Source organism: Aspergillus lucknowensis (assembly GCF_044049455.1).
Source record: "Aspergillus lucknowensis strain CBS 449.75 chromosome Unknown BJX67scaffold_18, whole genome shotgun sequence".
Classification (NCBI taxonomy): Eukaryota; Fungi; Ascomycota; class Eurotiomycetes; order Eurotiales; family Aspergillaceae; genus Aspergillus; species Aspergillus lucknowensis.
The window spans coordinates 397,795-416,475 of NW_027263562.1; the positions used below are offsets into that span (position 1 = coordinate 397,795).

An 18,681-nucleotide genomic window follows, 5' to 3' on the forward strand; every position below is an offset into this window, starting at 1 on the left:
TTGTAATATGCAGGAATACACACTACAGCAACAGCGACAGAGTCTAATCCCAAGGGTCTATCTCATACCACATCTCCCGGAGCCGCCTCGTCTCACGAGCATTGGCCTCTCGATTCTTCCGTTCAATCTCAGCCCGCTCCTTGTACGCCGCCGTTATGAGCTCCTGCTGTTTTTTCAGATGCTCCATCTCGGCTTGTCGCCTCTCGCGCGCAAATTTGGAGTACTGATCCGACAGATTATCGTTTGCTAGCTCAGCAGAACACCGATCGGACACGTGTTTCAGATGCCGGGCTTCGGCTTCATTTTCCAGCTTCGTCCTCAGGTTGGAGAACTCCAATTCGTTTTTCAGGAGTAGTTCGTGCTGCGCTGCGATTTTTTCTTGTGCGAGTTCAGATCGGGCGCGAATCCTCGCTAGCATTCGTTCGTGATCCTTTTCCTGGTTTATGAGACGAGTGATATATTCCGGGGCGTTAATCACGTCTGATGGTTGGTGGTTCCCTTCTAAAGCCCAGAAGCGATTCTTGCAGCCGAACTGGGTGAGGAGCTTGACGAGTTTATCACGATGGAGCGAATTGGACGCTCCGTTTAGACGTTTCAGGACGTATGCGAGTGGCGAGTATACGAAGCCGGCATCTTCGTAGAGATTGAAGTCGTCGTTGATATACTCACCCATGCAGCTGTCGAGAAGTGCCCGCGTCACGGATACTGGGTTACTTTTATTGTCAAGGGCGAGGTGAAGAGCAGACTTCCCGTACGACTTCATCGTGACGGTGCGCGTATCCTTGAGCAGAGTCATAGCTTTTGGAAGCTCAAGTCGGAATCTGTTGCCGTCAGCCTTCATACAGAGCTCGGCTAGTGCGGTGCGGCCGTCGCAGCCCGAGTATGCGTAGTCCCTTTGCTTGCCTTCAACGGTTAGAATCTCCAGGATCTTCACGTTCATCTCCCCGGCGGCGAAATGGAGTGCCCCATCATGGGCTTCTGGGCTGGCCTGCACGATGAAGCGGACAATATCGATGTCCCCGGTTGTTACTGCGAGGAAGAGAAGGGACTTTGAATTGGCGACACCTGCGAGAGTGGTAGGGTCCGCTCCGTGGCGCAGCAGACTAGAAACCGCTTCACGGCGTGATGCCAAAATCGCAACCTCAAGAGGTGGACGACCATATGTGGTTGTATAATTGGGGTCCGCTAAGATCTGTTACATGTTTGCTGTTGGTAATCCTCGTTCGGGAAATACTCACCTCCTCCAGATAGCAAAATATCAATGATCTCATCTGATACCTTGGCCGTGCTCTCGGCCAATGCCCAGGACAATAACGAAGTGTAAATTGTCCCGTTTGACTTCACCACGGACTTTGCCGGACAACCGGAGTCAATTAGATATTTGAGAAGGTCTTTCTCGGTCGGGTAATGTTTGATCAGTCGCTGGAGAATCAGTCCGGGGGAGTCGGTAAAATCTGGTCGAGACGAATGCGAACAGAACGCCCGAACAAGGTCACGGAGAATTGACTTATCAACTCCAGACGTAAAGATATGTGGAAACGCCCTAGTCACGTTGTCGCGGCTTGGACTGTGTGCGAAGAGCTCCTTGAGCACGCGAAGATTCCCCTTCGCCGACGCCTTGACGAGACTGAGGCCATTGCAGTAGTTGACGTCGGCCCCTGCGTCTAAGAGACTGAGGATAAGCGCCATTGAGTTTGTCGAGGTATCAAACGTCTCAATTGTATCCGCAAGGGCAACATCCGTCCAAAACCCTGTTGCGCCAGCCTTGAGAAGCATAGAGAGAGCGGCTTCATGGGTCTCTGCTCTTACGCCTTTCTCCCACGCCCTTTTGAAGACGTGTGTCACAACACCCGGCCTATTGGCAAAGTATGGCTGTAGGATATGAAGGGATCCCACATCATTCTTCATGACTGAATGAAAAATGCATTCGCCGTCCTTGTACAGGACAGATGCATTAGCGCGGAGGAGCGCCTTAAGCAGATTTGGGTCGCACGATTCCTCTTGAACCTATGGAGGAGTACTGTTAGCGGACCCAGTCATCTCCATCACTTTTTGAACACATACAGCCTTTATAAGCAACCCATTGAGCGCTTCCTGTGCTTTCCCACAAGTGAGAAGAAGATTAACAGTATCCAAACGCTGTTGCTTGCCGAGGGCAGAGAATGCACAATCAAGAGCAGCCGCGATGGCCTCAGTCGTCGGTTTATACTTGAGAAGCACTTCGATCAATCTGGGATGATACGAGCTTGACCTGATCGCGCAGCACAACGGAGCGCCGTTGTTATAGCTGGGAGAAGCCTTGTGCTCCAGCAAAAGTTCGCAAAAGTCTCTCATATTCTTACCTCTACCCGCCGTAACAACCAGTGCATTGTTTAGTATGTCGGTTGGTGTCTCCAACTTGAGGATCTCTCTCATAAATCGCAAGTCCATGTTTTCAATGGCATATGTGAGTGCGGTCGTGAATGCAGCCTCGTGCGACTGGGTTGTTAGTGAGTGTCCGAGATACATTTGGAAAGCCTCAAACAGGCCATCCTCAATGGCGGTGCAGATGATCTGCCCATGGTGATAATTAACATCAGCCCCTGCATCCAGGAGGAGGCGAAGCACGACGGACGATCCTTCGCCGGCGTCACGAAGCAACACCATCTCATGTCGTAGACTGGTATTCCAGTGCTCGCTAGACATGTTCACGCCGGCTGTCAGCAATAGCTTCAGTTTCTTCACTCGCATATCGTCGCGGGGGAGAGATATCGCGATCCCAAGACACGAGCAGAATTGCGACTCATCAAGCTGGTTAAATGGTACGAGGAGCTGCAGGAATTCCAGTCCCTTGCACACGATTGCCTTTTTGAAGGCCTCTCCATCATTGAAGGCTGTGTTGGCTGCTCCAGTTGTCAGCAATAGTTCCGTGACCCGGACTGCCGATTGCTTAGTTTCGTCGATGCTGTCGACCAGAGCCTGGGCAATTAGAGGGCCGCCCCGAATACCGGCGTCGAGAAGAGCCGCCAGTATCCTATACTGTCGTCGCTCGTCGAGGTCCATAGCGAGTGGAATGCATCCATGTAAAATAGCAGTGGAAGACACGCCGCGGAGAAGAATCACCAGCGTGTCGAAGTCTCCATCCCTGACTACCTCGTGAATAAAAAAACCTTCCTTCTGCTCAACATTTGCCCCACCGGTGACGAGAGCTTCAACGAAAGGACGGTCCCGCTGACAGGCTGGGACTGTCAGTGCCCAAGAGAGAACCTCGTCCACGGCTTCTCCGGTTGCTCCAGCCTCCAGGAGCTTGCGGGTTATGTCCAATTGGACGCGGTGCGAAAGGGTAGCGACGCGCGGGAAAATTGCATTAACTGTCTCTGCTTTAGGCTCATGGCGGAGAATTGATTGGATATAATCCATGTCCTCAGACGACACCGCAATTCCCAGTGCATTGCCGTTGTTATAGTCGACCGACGCTCCGTATACCAGCAGGAGTCTGACGCTCTTCAGATCTCTGACGCTGACACGATTTACCAACGCCTCATCAACGACCTCACCTGAAGCTCCTTGAGCCAAAAGAAGAGTGGCCAGTTTCCACCAATCCTGCGGAGATATTTCAGCCCCATGTCGCGTAGTGTTGATAGAGAGAAAGATGTCTGTTGCCAGCTCCTTGCCCAGTTTGTCTGTATCGAGTATCTGTAGCATCTCGTAATCGATGGCGTGTACTGCATGCCGATAGGCTTGGGCATTGCAACAGGTTATGGTGGTTCCCTTCGACATCAGCAGACGGGCCAGTTCTCCCCATCGCTCCTCCACGGCGCCTAGTAAGATAGTATCGACGTCGTTGCCGCACGCGCCTCCATTCAGCAAGATCTCGATCATTTTTCCTTGACGGCCGGCAAACGCGTCGTACTCTGTCCAAACGTATGAAACCATCGATGCAAGTGTCGACCCCGTCGGGTGTTTTTTGCTCAAGAGAAGCAGAACCATAAGCTCGAAACAGCCGGTATCAATTGCGTGCTTCAGGGCCAGCCCTTTTTGAGCTTCGGCATTGGCCCCGTGGGCGAGGAGTAGCTGGACAGTTTCAATGTCCCCAAGTTTGACAGCGGCTGGTAACGCACCGGTGGTGACATTCTGCGAAACCGTGTTTTGGGATCGGAGTAGAAGACGGATGAATTCACGCTTCCCGGCTTCAAGACATGACAAGAAAACTTTGGGACAGGTATTTGTATCGGCGCCCTCTTCTATCAGTATCTGAGCGGCCTGGATATTGTCCATCTGAACCGCTGTTGGGAGGGCTCTGCTGACGACCGTCAACTGCCCAGCCGAGCGGGCAGCATGGGCTAATGCACGCAGTTGATCGAGTCGGTTATGCATCAACGAAGTCGTAAATAGGCCGGACATGAGAGAGTGGATGTCATTCTCCTTTACCGACCTGCGAAACTTCAACGAGCCTGTTCGCGCCTTTTTCGGCTGATTGTCTGCCAGGTGCTTCAAAACACTCGCAATGACACCGACTGGGACTGAAGTTGCGCCGACCGTCTGCTTCAAAACCGTCTCGTAATCTTCAAACAGCCATTTATCTTGCTTGACCTTGGATACATTGATCAGTGTCTTTATTTCTCCATTCCTCCGCAGTTCCGACGCCTGGGTCAGCAACAGGACTGCCTGGTCTTCGTCGGCTGGAGACCATGTTGCTGCGTATGTCGAGTATAGCGGTTGCAGTGGTTGCTTGTCGGGATCTGAGTCTCCCAGACTGTGCAACTGTGCTCGGAGCCATTGCTCGTCTCTGCCGCTGGCTGGCATGGCGGGCGGCGTTCAAGCGAAGGCATCATCAACTTCCTGTACGTGCTTGTGAGAGAAGTCGCCTCGATTTACCTGCGTCGGAGTTGAGAACAAACGAGATGATTCCAGGCATCATCGCTCGGTTGAGAGTTCAAAGCCTTTGGCCTGCATCAATTCGGGCGCAGCCACGGGGCTGTTCTTGGACTCTGCAGGCTTGGTGGCAGTGTGCCTTGTATTGTCATTGTGTATTTTTCAGCCTTGCCGACGATCTGATTCAGAACGATCAACACCACAAAGCGTGGGGCGTTGAAGGTTATGACAGTCGCAAGGCGTGGCGGTTACCATTGAGTGAGCTGTGCGAGGGACGTTGCATTGGAGAACGCTGAGACCCCAAGACAGGCAATCGCTGCTCCATCCTCCGCCCCCACACCATACCAGAGCCTTATTCAATTCAAGGACGAATGAGGCACCCAATCATGAATTCATTGTTCATATTCCAAGCGAAGCAGAAAAACAGCAACTCGAACTAAACCTTCCTCCCCGCCAAAACCCTTTCAAAAACCGCAAAATTACCCTCGTTCTTCGGGTCGAAAACAGCAAAGCACACCTCGCGCCACCAGTTTCCTTGAAACTCCGCCTCCCTCAGCACCTCCAACCAGCAGTGGGCAACCTCGCCAGGCGGATTCGCATACACACCACAGCCGAGTGCTCCGAGGACAAGCATCTCATGTCCATTTGTCGCCGCGATGCGAAGCGCTTGCCTCATCTTATCCTTGGTGCGTCTCCGATCCTTATCTCGCGCGAATACCTGGAGGGTCTGAAGACGCGAGGGCGAGTGCGAGGGTGAGGGCGAGGGTGATGGTGTGCTGTGGTGAGAGCGAGATCTGTGGCTGCTTCGGAGGCGCGGATGATTGGGGTTCGGGTCCCTGAGCACGAAAGTGCGAAGTGCGGGCCTGTAGAGAGCAGCAACGCTTATCGCGCTGACGACGGGCAGGTTCTCGGGGGGATCCGCCGGCGAGACGAGGAGGTGATGGCCGGAAGCCTGGTCTCCCCGCATGACAAGGACAAAAGGGCTGTAAATTGATTCGTCGAGATTGAGCGGATAGTCTCGACGGTGGAGGCTGAGGGCCAATGAGCTCCGATAGCAGATGGACTCTTCCTGCGCCATCGCTCCGTTGAGCCATCCTCCGCCTGGTTTGCGATGGTTGGCAAAGTTGATGATGATTGGGCGCTGGTTTGCGAGGGGGAAGCTGTGGCTGTGCGCGCGTGCAGCCCGGGCAAGCCTGACAGCGACGTTGAGGGTGTCGTCATTGATGACTTTGATCGTGGCTGGAGTTGCGAATCTCGGGCAGTCGTGCGGATGCAGCACACGGAGCGAGTTGAACGACAGCTTCTCGGAGTGACAGGCTTCGACGGTGCGGTCGAGGTGGTGCAAAAGCTCGCGGAGAACATCTCGAGTCTCCTGCGCGGTCTCTCTCAGTGCGTCTCTTCGGCGAGCGGCTTCATCGTCTCGGTCTCGATGGTGCCGGTGCCGGTGATGATGGCTCGGATGACGATGCAGAAAATTTGGCGATTCTTGCGCCGGTGGGCGGGCCACTTCCACCAGATCCCGCAACATGGAGGACGTTTGGCGAGACATAGTCTTGGTAAAATGATGATGCGATACCGAAGAGAGAAGTGGAGGATAGCTTGATTGGGGTTGACAGAGTCTATATTGGTCGCGATGTCAGGTCGCTCCGATCGGGCTCTCAAGACTCAGGCTGATTCTCGGCGCAGCGCACGCGTTTCGTTGTGTCACAGCCTGGAGTCAGCCTATGGTACCTGAAATTTGTAAATCGCTTGTTCGTTAGCTTCAGGGTCTGTATTAAACCCTGTGGTGTGTTCATTAAGTAGCGAAGATGTCCATTTCGACTGCAGCCGTGCTGTCCTTCTCCGGCTACAGTCAGAGCCGCTGACCTCATCATGGTATGAACCTCGCCGGAGTATTCTCTCGTTGATTCTTGCTAATCCTGGCTGTGTTAGGAACTCCTCGAGCTTAACAGCAGCAGTCGCTTCCACAAAAAAGGTGAGTCACTTGTGGTACATGATGGGTTCTCCTGTTGGACCGTACTGACCCCTGAGTTAGTCTCGTGGATGTTTCAGAACGAGTGGAAACATCCTAATACAAAGGCCAAGCTGGTGTCAATCTATGTGATGTACGTACATGCTTCTCAACGGCAATGAGATGATGGTTTGATGCTAATCTATGGCCTATCATTTAGAAAGAACACCAAAAGACCCGGACTTAAGCTTACATTCCACGGCACGCAACGCGCCTGCAAGATAGGAGCTGGCTCTCTTGATCCCTGTGATAAGGATGAATGCTATCTCTGTTGCATTCTGAAGAAAGGCTTCACCCTCGACCATGCAAGTGAGTCGTGAGACACTATGCGTTCGGTGGTTTCTGGCTTCTAATACATGTTCAGATCCGCGGGCGATGTTCGGGCCCGGCATCTACTCCAGTGTGATTTCTTCGAGTATCGTTCTTCCCCGACCTCTCGTCGTCTGTCTGCTCGATGATGGCTAACTACACCAACTCCAGAAGCCGACATCTACGCAAAGAACCACCACATCCACTGTCACAAACATGTTTTGATCCTGTGCGGCGTTGACCTGGGCACTCCAAAAGTAATGCAACGCGCCGGATTGCCAGGCAAATGCGATTCGGTATGTACTTCGTCGAATACAGCTGGAGTATTCCACATGGTAGCTGACGCGGGTCCATAGGTTGAAGGAGCGACCAGGCCTGAGGGCGGCACCCTGGAATATCCGGAAACTGTCATCTACGACCCAGCGAGGATCAAACCCATTGGCCTGGTGGTCTATACGCGTGAGGGTTGGACACCGCGCTAGCTACTTCGACGTTCTTCTGTTTAATTGCATGCCTCACGAAGCGTAGACGAATTCATTACTATTTTATTTTGCAAGCTCGCCTGAGTGGGCGATTAAATCGATGCCTACTATGAGTCGTTCTTATTGCAGCGTAGTTCTCAGATAGTTACTCTCAATTCTGCGCGAGTTGTCGGGAATTGCAAATTCTGGATGCACCCCTGTTCCTGCAGCCTTTCGCGGTATTTTTCATGTCTGAGCCATTCCACGCTCGAGCCCAACGAAAATCAGCCCTCCAGGCCCAATGCATCACAAGCGGGACAGCCTTACAATTTTCTCGTATGCATTGCGGAAGGCGGACTTGCGGAGACGCAGGTGGTTGCGAGGCTCGTCGGCCAGTCTTCCCAAGGCCATCCGCCAGGGAGCTTCACCTCCCATGAAGCGCCGTCATCGCGCCCAGCTCGCTTGATAAAATAGCTTCCCTTTCTCTTATCTCCTGCTTGCCAAAATCGACTCTCCGTCTGACTTTTTTACAATTCAACCCAACAATATGGAAAAGTACTTGCCCGCTCCCAGTTCATTGACGGTGGACAAGGCTGATCTGGAATAGGAAGAAGCTGCCCGAGGAATATTCGTTGCCTGCCTCGCCAGTCGACGAGGACGTTTGCATGGTTGATGCTGATCCCTCGACCTTTGGAGACGAAGCTGCGGATGAAACTGCGACCACGCCTCTTCGCCGAGTTCAGGTGATTGAGCGGCACCCGGCCGACTCTCAAAGACATTCATACAGCGAAGGCCCAAGCTATCAGTTTCGCAGCACTGATGAGATAACCACAAGAGCCACTGCTCCTCCCAGATATGAACCTATTGCTCCTAGAGCGACCGTCCACCAGCCTTCTATCCAAGAGCCTACTGAAATGAAAATGGTACGTCGCTATTGGACATTACTTCGACGTCTGGTGTACCTTTTTTTTTTCTTTTGTCTCCCATATTCATACATTCTCCACTCCAGGAACTGAGCCACCTCGATCGGCATACACCATTCGCAAAACAAGGTACGCTCGGTTTGACTTATGCCGCAATTTTGATAGCTGACAAAAGACAACCCCAAGTTGAACATATTTTCTACGAGTCATGGACAGATCGCAACAAAAGCCCTCATGTTGAAGGAATATTTCTCTTCGATGTCAAATCCGTTCCGCCTCGCCTCGAGGGCCAACCACAACCAACCGTTGTGTCCGCGAGGTACGTATTTTCTGCTCGTCAGAGTCGCAGCATTGAAACAGCGGCGGTGCTAAACCCTGCCATAGTAAGGATGTCGAACTACTCTCTTCCCTTATTGAACTTCCCCTTTCCTTCCATGGTGCTCGACGCGCCTGCTACCTTGGCGACCTCGGCTACCCCCCTGAATTCTGCGACAGCGATAAATGCTCGATCTGTATGGTTTTCCGGAATCAATATGCTCTTAGGGAATCACGTAAGTACCTGTGACTTTGGAGTTTTTTGCTCTGGTTGCTCTACTAACTTGCGTCGACGGACAGGTATCGGATTCACACTGTGGCCCAGGATATTTGCCAGTCCCTGCTCGTCACGTAAGTCGTTCACCACATCAACCCTCACGAAGGATCTCTATCTAACTATCCACCTCCACTTCATCTAGAAGCCGACGCCTTTGTCACAAACCACCACATCCGCTCGCCACAACACGCCATGGTCCTTTGCGCCTGTCCGAGTATTGTTAGTATCCATCGAGATACCTTCGTGGCGTTACCCACTGACATGCTTGCAGGCACAATCAGATACCCAGCCGACAACTCCAGGTGCTCCGCCTGCATACTCGGCGACTACGTCCAGTTGCGAGATTGTTGTTCCGATCGGCTTGATCATCTATACTAGGAGAGGGTGGCATCCTCCTTAAGAATGTCGCTCAATCGGTTTAATTTGCATCCCCCCCCCCACTGTCCTGGTCCCCACAGGTAATCTGCGTATCATCATACGCCTCCAGATGCTTTCAACCCGCAAGCTGGGGGTATTATTATAGGCTAAAACCTCAGTGTATATACTTGGCTTGTAGTCTTATATAATATGCACCTCTTATCAAAATACTAGGGCTTGAACCCTGCCAAGCCTAATAAGATATAACAACATGCCTTGTATCATTCGTTTTTATAGTTCTTTAACAAACCCTTTTCGTTTCTCAGGCATAATCAACTAGCAACTGGTTAGCTCCCCCTTACCGCTAGGGCTCGTGGTTTAGATAGCCACTGACGCAATCGCTTCATGATGGTCCGCCAACCGTTCCTCTCCACAGCTACCCAGGAGGGTCCACGGGTTGTTGTCCGTTGGGGTGTTACCGTTGAACCATTGGACACGCTCGTGTACCTTCGAGCGCGCACCCAAGTTACCTGGTTGCCATGTGAAAAGCTTCCGATGCTACAGGTTCCACACTGGTCCAACTACCGTCAGCGGTCGATTCGATCTTCGAGCACTACAAACTCTGCGGTTGATGATTCGATTCTCATGCCATATAAAGCTCTCAACACAGTGTGTGGATATCCAACCCAGCCCCACACCATCCAACTTCCACCTGCATTCTCCTCCGCCCCGAATCTTCATGCCAGCCAGGGAAGGCGAGTTCTTCGCAAGCTGATACAACTCCATACCCCCAGCCCTGATGGTAGATGTCACATCCAGCTGTGTGAGCGTAAGTTCATGGTGTTAGGTGTTCACCGTATACTTCGCTCTGATCACGATGTGTCGATGAGGATACTGGGCCGCTAGCATTCCGGCTAGGAAATTGAGGGCATTCCTGCAGAAATACCATGTTATTCTAGAGATTTTACGTAGATGGAGTGAATTTGGAGTGTCTTACCTGGTGGTATCCTGATGTGTGTGAATCAAAATTTGATACCTCCGGTATTGTTGGGATTAGTTGTCGTAGACACGCGACCTGCCCTCGTGGAGAGGAAGGAGATGTCGAGAGAGCGCAGCAAGGACTCTGGAGATGATCGAGAAGCTGGCTTGCAAATAGACAGCGTAGGGACTGGATACTAAAGGATGAGAGCGAGGAGAATGGGCGATCTGCTGCACGGAGGCTCCTCCAGGTCATCAGCGCAAACCCGTCGTCAGTCAAAGTCCTTCGCACTGGAGACTGCGAGCACAGATACTCACCTTCAGAACTCCAGGCCACAGGCAGGATTCGAGTGAACGAGGACTGGCCTGGTCAACAAGGAACGTGAATAGGGAAGCGAAAACGCGTAGGTCGGAGTTTCAAAGGTCAACACCTCAGCGTGCAAAGCCACAAGGTACTCACCCACAAAAACTCTTCCTGCAATTTTTCCCTTGCGTTAGCAGATTCCGCCAATTTTGCCGCACCTTTCTCTGTTTTACTTTGCACGAGATACTAAACAGCTCTTCGCATTTGTTTTCAAACGAAAGCTGCATCTGCAACTGACGACGCTAGAGTCGTCCGAGTCCCCAGCATGATTCCAGAGTTTGAAGGCTTCCCCAACGCCGCAGCGGCGGATTAGGGGTTACAAAGGCTATCAAATTTCAGGATGACTCTCGATATTCATAATGCAGGCAAAAGCCAGCTGGATACACCACAGAGGCTGGCCGCTTCACTTTGGATGTTACTCAAGCCGCCGTGACAACACACGCTGCGTGGGAGTCCAGCAGGCGATCTTCCTGTGGAGATGACAAACGACATTACAGCGCGATCCTTTCTACGAGAACATATCACGCCAGCTTTGAGCATTCGGAATCCCAAGAACGAATAGTCCATGATATCGCCAGTGAATTGCCTTCTTGCCCTGGTGAGCTTAGTGTCTCGCAATACCGTTCAGTACCCAGCACTCGAGGTTGGGACGTTCAAATCATCCACGGTCACCATTCCAATACTTCGCTAACTTGGAATATTTAGAGGATTTTATCGAGTCGTCCGCTCCCCCATAAATGGTGTCCGGCTCGCTCTACCTCTGATCACGACCCCTCGCCGACAGTGCAGCAATGACACGGGGTATGCGAAGAATCGCGTGAATAGTGCGATTGAACATTATTTTCAGGTCGTGTGCCACGGCCTGGACGCGAAAGGCTCTTAGCCCAGACGATTCGCGAGCGTCCCGCTGTCTATACCAGCCCATATATGCTCGATCCACACTACCATTTGCACCGTACAAAATACAACCCACACACGAGCAACAACGACCCAAGAACATGGAAGGTGTGGCTGGATCAAAATACACTCAAGTCGTACTACACCGGCGCTGCACAGCAGCCTGATCCCCTATCAGACGAGGATATTACACTGTTGGTCCACCGCACATGTTCAACACTTTCCCTGAAGGAAATATATGGCATGGAGCATGCTATAAAAACCTAATGGATTGACAGGCAATGATATAACCCGAGCCTCGTAGGCACACTCAAAGACCGTACGGCCGTGTTGTCTCAGGGTGTGGTGTGGCCATTCCGCAAGACCAGCCGAAAATCACGTCCGCTCCGACAACAACCTAACTGTACACTCAAACACAACTCGACTACAGGATTAATGAAATTGCAACCTTGAAAACTCACAGGCTACAGTCCGCTCAGGTCTCTTCACCGTGGAACCCCGAAAATAGCTCCTGCTCCGACATACAGCACTTGCCCTCGCCTTCCCATGGCCTTTCCCCACAGAGCGGTCGCCCGTGCGAGCCGAGCCCTAAATCAACGTCATCAGTGGGAGCATGCTGCATCCATGGATGGTTCCAACCGCATACAAGTTCGCACAAAGCACACGAGAACGCCTGGATCTCCAAAAACAAACTGTGGTACCACCCTACACGCGGCTGTCCAGCGCCTGAGAGTGTGTTACACAATTGAATGTTTGCTCAACATAAGATGGCTACGTACTACGAAGAATGCGAGAATTGATAATATCGACGTTATATATTGGCGAATGAGTGACTTGGGTAAATACAGAAATCGCAACCGGATATGCAAAGCATGATGTATCCTTCGTTATATCTGTCTCTGGCCGATAGGCACGATCTCGGAACAAAAGGCCATAGTTCCACGCGGCAGCTTATAAACAGTGTATCCGAATGTCGTACGGCCGGGCAGGGGAACAAGTATGCGTCTTTGTCGGTACACGATCGCTCCAGGCTAGATTGGTTGCGTAGCAGGAGCAGAAGACGACGCGGCAGGAGGGATGTTTAGTGCTGTAGAGTAACCATATGTTAGTTAGGATGTGATTCTTGACTTTAGGTAAGACTGGTATTGAGAGAGACTTACGCTGCAAGAGCTGCAAGAGCAGGAGTTGCAGTCACCGGAGCAGCAGTTGCAGGAGCAGGGAGACATTTTGGCGGTTGGTTGGTTGGTTGGTTGGTTGGTTTGGTTTGGTCTGAAGGTGTTTGTTTGCAAAGTTGGCTTCTGAGGAAATGGATGGTTGTTGACGGGAAAGAAAGCTCAGGGAGCCTTTCTCAAGGGGGTATTTATACCCATTCTCCGTGTTGTTCCTCAGGCCTCCAGCGTGGGATGGTTTGTGATATCTCGGTCACTGTCCACCTTTCCATTTCCTCTCTTAGCCAATACCCCGCCACAATACGAGTCGGATGGTCCAGTCAAAGGAAGAGATGAAGATCTGGGCAATGAGGACAGCCGGGAGGAACGAGTGGGGGTCCCTGTTTCAAGGTATTTTGGTGGTGGTGCATCGTTCTGTAGGCCGTAAACCGAGCCTGCCGCGATTTAATGCCACTTTCAAGCCAGGGTCATCTCGGATAACCTCTTCTGTGGATGAGACCGGGTCGACAGAGTAGGCCCGAGCGACAAGATGGGGTATGCGGGAGGAACAGCCCAGGGCGAGTCCACTCCTGGGCGGCGTTTTGATGAGTGGACAATGTGACTAACAAGAATAGCCGACGAGCAGCCCCAGAAATCGCTGAGGGTTCTCTCGCATTGCTGGGAAGCTGAACTTGAATGTTTCAGAGGTAGCAGAGGAGTGAAAATGCTTCTCAGTAGTCTCTGAGTTCTCAACTTAGTTTCTTATATATCCACTGCCCCCCTGAATGAGTACCCTGGAGGTCCTCTCCCACCGTGAACGTGTCCCAGATAGGCTGCAGCAGGACGCTCAGGTAATTCCTGTATCTCTTCCATCCACACGCCAAGATCTCTCTCCAGAGAATAGTGCAGTGTGCTCCTCCTCGCGCGCGAGTGGGGTGGTCAGAGTTTCCATTGGGCGAGAAAAACTTTCTAGCCTTCGACTTGGTTGGGGACCCGGTCGGGCCTAGCTATTCCGGCTGAGGCAAGCCCAATGGCCAATGGAATCAGTGTGTGTCGGATATCGACGCTCTCGAGTGGATCAGAGCATGGGGGTGAGAGTTCTCTTCCTCTGTTGGTATTGTACAAGTCAACAGATAGACACAGACGGAGGAAATCATAGGGAACAGTGCCAACATGAGGAATGATTTCCTGCTATTATGTCCGTAGCAAGTATAGCTACCATCCCGGATCAGACTCTGAAACGAGACATTGTAGTATGCCCAGGTGGTCTATCTTGGTGTCGGGATTGTGTTCATGCCACAACTGACAAGTAGCACTTCTCGGCTCCCTCGCCCAAAACACAGTCGACCCAGCTCTTCACCTCCCACTCTCGCAACCTACGAAGGACCACGCATGGGAAATACACCACTCCTATACCCAACTGTCTCCCCATTGCAAAATAAAAGATCTCCCTTTCCCCTCTCCCTGCTGTCAGATATCCTCGCATTAGTAGTGTAGTGCGGAGTGTAGTGGACAAAATCCACCCTACTAAATGCATTTCAATAATATTGAGAGCAACACAGTTTGTAGACAGTTAGTATTCAGGTATTCCCACAGTGTTCAGTTATCCCAAGCAGCGAAATTTGTTTTCTGTCGAAAGATGTCGCAGTCGACAGTCTCCAACAGTATTTCTTCGCAACAGGGCTGAGGTATGAGTGCGACAAAAAAGACCTTATATAAGTAAAAAAAATACATCTAACTCGAGCATCACGAGGTAGAATCGTTCGTATATAGATCCCCCAGGGCGGTCGGTCTGCAAAAACATATGGGCGTAGAAAAATATGCGTTGAATATATATATCTGCGGAGAGTATCCGAGAACCAAACACTCAGGTGCGCCGGTGCCGTTCCTAGGGTAGCCTATATCCATTATTCAACTTGATATATTGGCTTATTATCGTTCAATTCACTTCTTTTAGCATGGACTTGGATGCTCCTGGTTGCGAGGCCTTCACAGCGTTTTTCTTGGGCTACGAGTTGTGCACGGATGCCAAGAGTACATAAGGTGACATAAGCGCGAATAAAGCGTTCATGTTGGAGACTGTGCAGAGCCAAAGAGACGGCGGCTTTTCAATCGTTCCAAGGGTCGGGGATGTCAAATCTCTTGGCAGAGGCAATCCGCATGCTAGGTCTAGGTAGGTATAGCCCGTCATCCGTGATCAGAGCTGGCATTGATTGCGGGTCAAGGAACACGGCCATCCTGATTCACTCCCTAAGTGCCCTCACATCATGGCTCGAGCGAAGCCAAGAGCACGGCGGCCACGCCCTTTAGTGACATGGACGCGGTTTCACCTCCCACTGGAGCAGGAGTTGCCAACATGGCCCGTTAATGTCCACCATGGCCCACTTGCGGATGTGTCTGGTGCGGGGAGGGTGTCACTAGGAAGAATGGTTGAAAGCCCCGAGCAGGCTGCCTATATTATTGGTAAGTGCTATCTAGATTCAAATTAAATCACATATCCTATTGATCCTGACTGTTCTGTGTTGCTCAAACCACCCAGAATGGGCGACACTAGATGACTTGAAGAACTTCCAGTCCTCCCCCGCCTGCGCGGAGTTTCTGCGGAACCTCCCGGAACACAGGAACTCGCTGGTCTCTATCGAGTCTGGCGCGGCTCTGGAGCAGCTGGCCATGGATGATGCGCCGTCGCGCTTCCTCACGTTTGAATGCGCCACTCAGACTCCGACAGAGGAGGTGAAGGGCCGCGTCACGATTACCACCTTCGTGGTACCACACAAGGTTGATAATGGGGATTGGATGTTTTCTCATCACTTCAAGAGTGTGTTTGGCAACTTTGCCCCCGACGGGTCTAAGTTTATCGCCAGGTCTCGGTATTCCTGGATTAGGCACGCATCAATTTGCTTCCAGGTGCTGGCCGAAGACCGCTGGGTGGAAGAGAAATTCGGGAAGCTAGAGCGGACCAAGGAAGGGAACCCGGAAGCAGACCAAGGTCGCACACTTTTCTGCCACTTCCTTGTCTGGCCACTGAGGCTGGGTGCCGTGCGAGCGGATGAAGAAGCATTAGCAGCAGACCCGCGGGCAAGGGAGTCGTGGAATCAACAGATCGCGCAGGTGATGCCCCCAGCCACGGCCTGGACACAGGAGCGGTGGGACATTCGGGCTGTCCTACGTCCTGACCCCTCTGAGGATGAGGTCGATCCAGAGTGGACCCCATACGACATTGAGCAGGAAGAGGAGCGAAGAAGACTCCAGGCCGAATATCGTCAACTCCATCCCCCCGAATTTGATGAATGGCTCAACCCTATCAATCAGGGGTAGTTTATGCAAGTTGCCTTTTACATATGTTACGCGTGAACACTGGGATTTCATACAGTCTTTTGATTGTTCACTATGTTTCTACGATCAAGGAAATATGGCAGGCTTGAAGATGCTTCTCAGCGATGGAGGGGCTGCAGTTGTCGCTAGTAAGGCAATATGATGATTCTGAATCGATCACCCTACATATCTATTCCTACCTCATCACTTTCTTGGGGGGCTGTGTGTAAGCGCCCGTGTGCATCGTCGCGGGGATATCCTATGAAACGGGATAAACTCAGTGACCTGGTCAACGGTTTTAGTGTGACTAGCATGGAGTCAACTCTGGATCAAACTCAGGCTCGGGCGGGTAAAAACGTGGAACTTCCTGAATGTCCCAACGCTCCTGGTTCCATTCTGTAGCCGGGGCCATCACCTTCTCTATAGCCTGATGCCACGACTCCCTTGCCTGCGGATCTGCCGCCGAGGCCTCCTCGTGCTCCGTGTTGATACCTCGGAGCCTACCCTGCCACAGGAAGAAATGGCAGAAGATTGTCCGGCCTTGATCAGTGCCATCTTCGGTTGTCGCGTCCAGCTTCCCAAATTTGTCTTCCACCCAGGTGTCTTCCGCCAGCACCCAGAACCACACGGCGGAGAACCAAAACATAAAGTCACGATTCCAGATCATGAACTCTGAGCCACGCGGGATGAAGGTCTCAAATGCGCTGTTGAAGGTGTCCTTGTACATCCCGAACATATTCTCAACTTTGCGCGGAACCAAGAAGGTGGTGAAGGTGACGCGACCCACGATCTCCGCTGTCACAGCCTCAGTGGCATGTTTTAGTATGAGGAAGCGAGACGCGGCATCGGCATCGTCCAGGCTCAGGTGCTCCAACGCTGAGTCAACGTCCATAGGCCTTGGGGGATTCTGCAGAAACTCAGCGCAGGCGGGGGAGGACTGGAAGGTCTTCAAATCATCCAGCGTGGGCCGTTCTGCAGCACAGTCAAGATATAAAAATGGGGGATCTCATCCGATGAAGAACACTCACCGATAATATAGGCAGCCTGCTCAGGGTTGTCGACCATCCTCCCTAGTGATGCTCTCAAGCAACATTCCACACCTGCAAGCGGGTCGACGTGGACGTCAGGGTGGTCCACGGACCAGGTCGGCCACTCCTGCTCGCGCGGGAGGTGAAAGCGTGTCCATGTTATTAACCCTTTTCCGATGCGCTTTGCTGTCATCTTTCTACGGGCCATGATGGGACTAAGTCGATGAGATGAAGACAGGAGGTGGCGGATGTTGAAGAGTGAATGAAGTCAGCGGAAGAGTGTGAGCTCCTTGGCGCTGCGGGGGATTATTAAACTGGATTTATTGCAGAAATGGTTCTTAATTGATTATTTCTTACTGCTGGTTCTTTCTCAAGTAAGACTAAGAATAAGTACTACCTAGGTAGTCACCTTGACAGCCTTCATCTGGAAGTTGCATACGATGGTCTGATTATTACTAGATGTTCTGAGGTAGAAAGAATAGTATTCTGATCAGATATGAAGGTCTCTCTAACTATCCAACACGATACTTCATGAAGACACGCTTAGTTCTGCAGGTCAGGTAGTTTGAACAGCCCCAAAAATCCGATTTTGGCCGTTTCCCATCAATTGAAAATCCCAATTCGTGGGTATAGACCAGGGTTCATTGTCATCCTCCTCCCCAAGGATGTGATACATATGAGAAATGAAGAAGACGTAGTTCTCCGGGTTTGCCTGTGCCAGCTGAGGTTGACTTGCAAGGTTCAGACAGGTGCCGATATCATCTAAAAGTCAGACTCCGAGTCAGCGGATCATTCAGCCATCATGAGTAGCATGGATATCGTCATTGGATACTTACGTCGCTCGTCAGCACCGGCCAGAAATTCAATCCCATGAATGGCGTGAAAGGCCTCATGAATGAGCGTCGTGCTCTTCGGAACTGCATCCGCAAGGTTTCGGGACCCTGGGCAAGCAGGCCGTTCGCATCTCGATAGCTGTCCGGCCTCGGGCTGTTGTCGAAGCTGTACGGACACAGAATGATGCTTGCTATCTCATCAGCGGTCTCAGCCTGGCCGTTGGCCCCTTGTACGAACGGCTGGATTGCCGCCGTGATGCCAAGATCGTCCTCATAGCAGTAAATACCGCCATAGTCCGTGAAGTAGTAGCCGTTTAGGTCGGTGAGCTCGCCCAACCACCAGCTCATGCCAGGTTGGATGTCTCTTATATACATTCGAGGGTGGGCGAGGCGACGAAGAGACTGATTTTCGTGACAGTTTCGACTACAGCGTCTGTGGGACCCCATTCGACCTTCCAGACTGCCAGATGTGCTGCCAGAGACGGTTCAATATCAACGATGCTGCTGGGATTGGGAACGGGAATGGCAGCACGAATACCGGTTTGACCATTGTTGATGACGGTCTCTCAGGCCCGGGGAGGCGATCTATACCGGTGATTCAGACACACTGA

General features: G+C 51.8%; 6 protein-coding genes across 6 annotated transcripts; 2 read left to right on the plus strand and 4 right to left on the minus strand.

Annotated features, from left to right (window-relative positions):
* Positions 1 to 43: 43 nt before the first annotated feature.
* Positions 44 to 4,785, minus strand: BJX67DRAFT_380960 (uncharacterized protein; the record flags this gene model as incomplete). The annotated part of the gene is made up of 3 exons (XM_071032917.1): positions 44 to 1,185; positions 1,239 to 2,007; positions 2,065 to 4,785. The coding sequence occupies 3 exons, from the start codon at positions 4,783 to 4,785 to the stop codon at positions 44 to 46; spliced, it is 4,632 nt and encodes a 1,543-aa protein (XP_070886593.1).
* Positions 4,786 to 5,290: 505 nt separating this feature from the next.
* Positions 5,291 to 6,382, minus strand: BJX67DRAFT_371939 (uncharacterized protein; the record flags this gene model as incomplete). The annotated part of the gene is made up of 1 exon (XM_071031165.1): positions 5,291 to 6,382. The coding sequence occupies one exon, from the start codon at positions 6,380 to 6,382 to the stop codon at positions 5,291 to 5,293; it is 1,092 nt and encodes a 363-aa protein (XP_070886594.1).
* Positions 6,383 to 6,897: 515 nt separating this feature from the next.
* BJX67DRAFT_371940 (uncharacterized protein) lies at positions 6,898 to 9,550 on the plus strand (the record flags this gene model as incomplete). Its single annotated transcript, XM_071031167.1, has 11 exons — positions 6,898 to 6,959; positions 7,026 to 7,174; positions 7,230 to 7,280; positions 7,346 to 7,470; positions 7,531 to 7,623; positions 8,250 to 8,558; positions 8,765 to 8,877; positions 8,943 to 9,109; positions 9,174 to 9,224; positions 9,293 to 9,393; positions 9,440 to 9,550. 11 exons carry the CDS (start codon positions 6,898 to 6,900, stop codon positions 9,548 to 9,550), a joined length of 1,332 nt encoding a protein of 443 aa, XP_070886595.1.
* A 283-nt stretch (positions 9,551 to 9,833) lies between these two features.
* Positions 9,834 to 10,968, plus strand: BJX67DRAFT_352704 (uncharacterized protein). The gene is made up of 2 exons (XM_071029056.1): positions 9,834 to 10,441; positions 10,505 to 10,968. Exon 1 carries the CDS (start codon positions 9,913 to 9,915, stop codon positions 10,411 to 10,413), a length of 501 nt encoding a protein of 166 aa, XP_070886596.1. The 5' UTR covers positions 9,834 to 9,912; the 3' UTR covers positions 10,414 to 10,441; positions 10,505 to 10,968.
* A 5,548-nt stretch (positions 10,969 to 16,516) lies between these two features.
* On the minus strand, positions 16,517 to 17,445 carry BJX67DRAFT_380965 (uncharacterized protein; the record flags this gene model as incomplete). The annotated part of the gene is made up of 2 exons (XM_071032918.1): positions 16,517 to 17,181; positions 17,238 to 17,445. The coding sequence occupies 2 exons, from the start codon at positions 17,443 to 17,445 to the stop codon at positions 16,517 to 16,519; spliced, it is 873 nt and encodes a 290-aa protein (XP_070886597.1).
* A 348-nt stretch (positions 17,446 to 17,793) lies between these two features.
* Positions 17,794 to 18,445, minus strand: BJX67DRAFT_380966 (uncharacterized protein; the record flags this gene model as incomplete). The annotated part of the gene is made up of 2 exons (XM_071032919.1): positions 17,794 to 17,999; positions 18,070 to 18,445. The coding sequence occupies 2 exons, from the start codon at positions 18,443 to 18,445 to the stop codon at positions 17,794 to 17,796; spliced, it is 582 nt and encodes a 193-aa protein (XP_070886598.1).
* Positions 18,446 to 18,681: the final 236 nt, after the last annotated feature.

Excerpts from the sequence above, each read along its gene's own strand:
- BJX67DRAFT_352704 (XM_071029056.1), top strand. The coding sequence starts at position 9,913 with ATGATGGTCCGCCAACCGTTCCTCTCCACAGCTACCCAGGAGGGTCCA.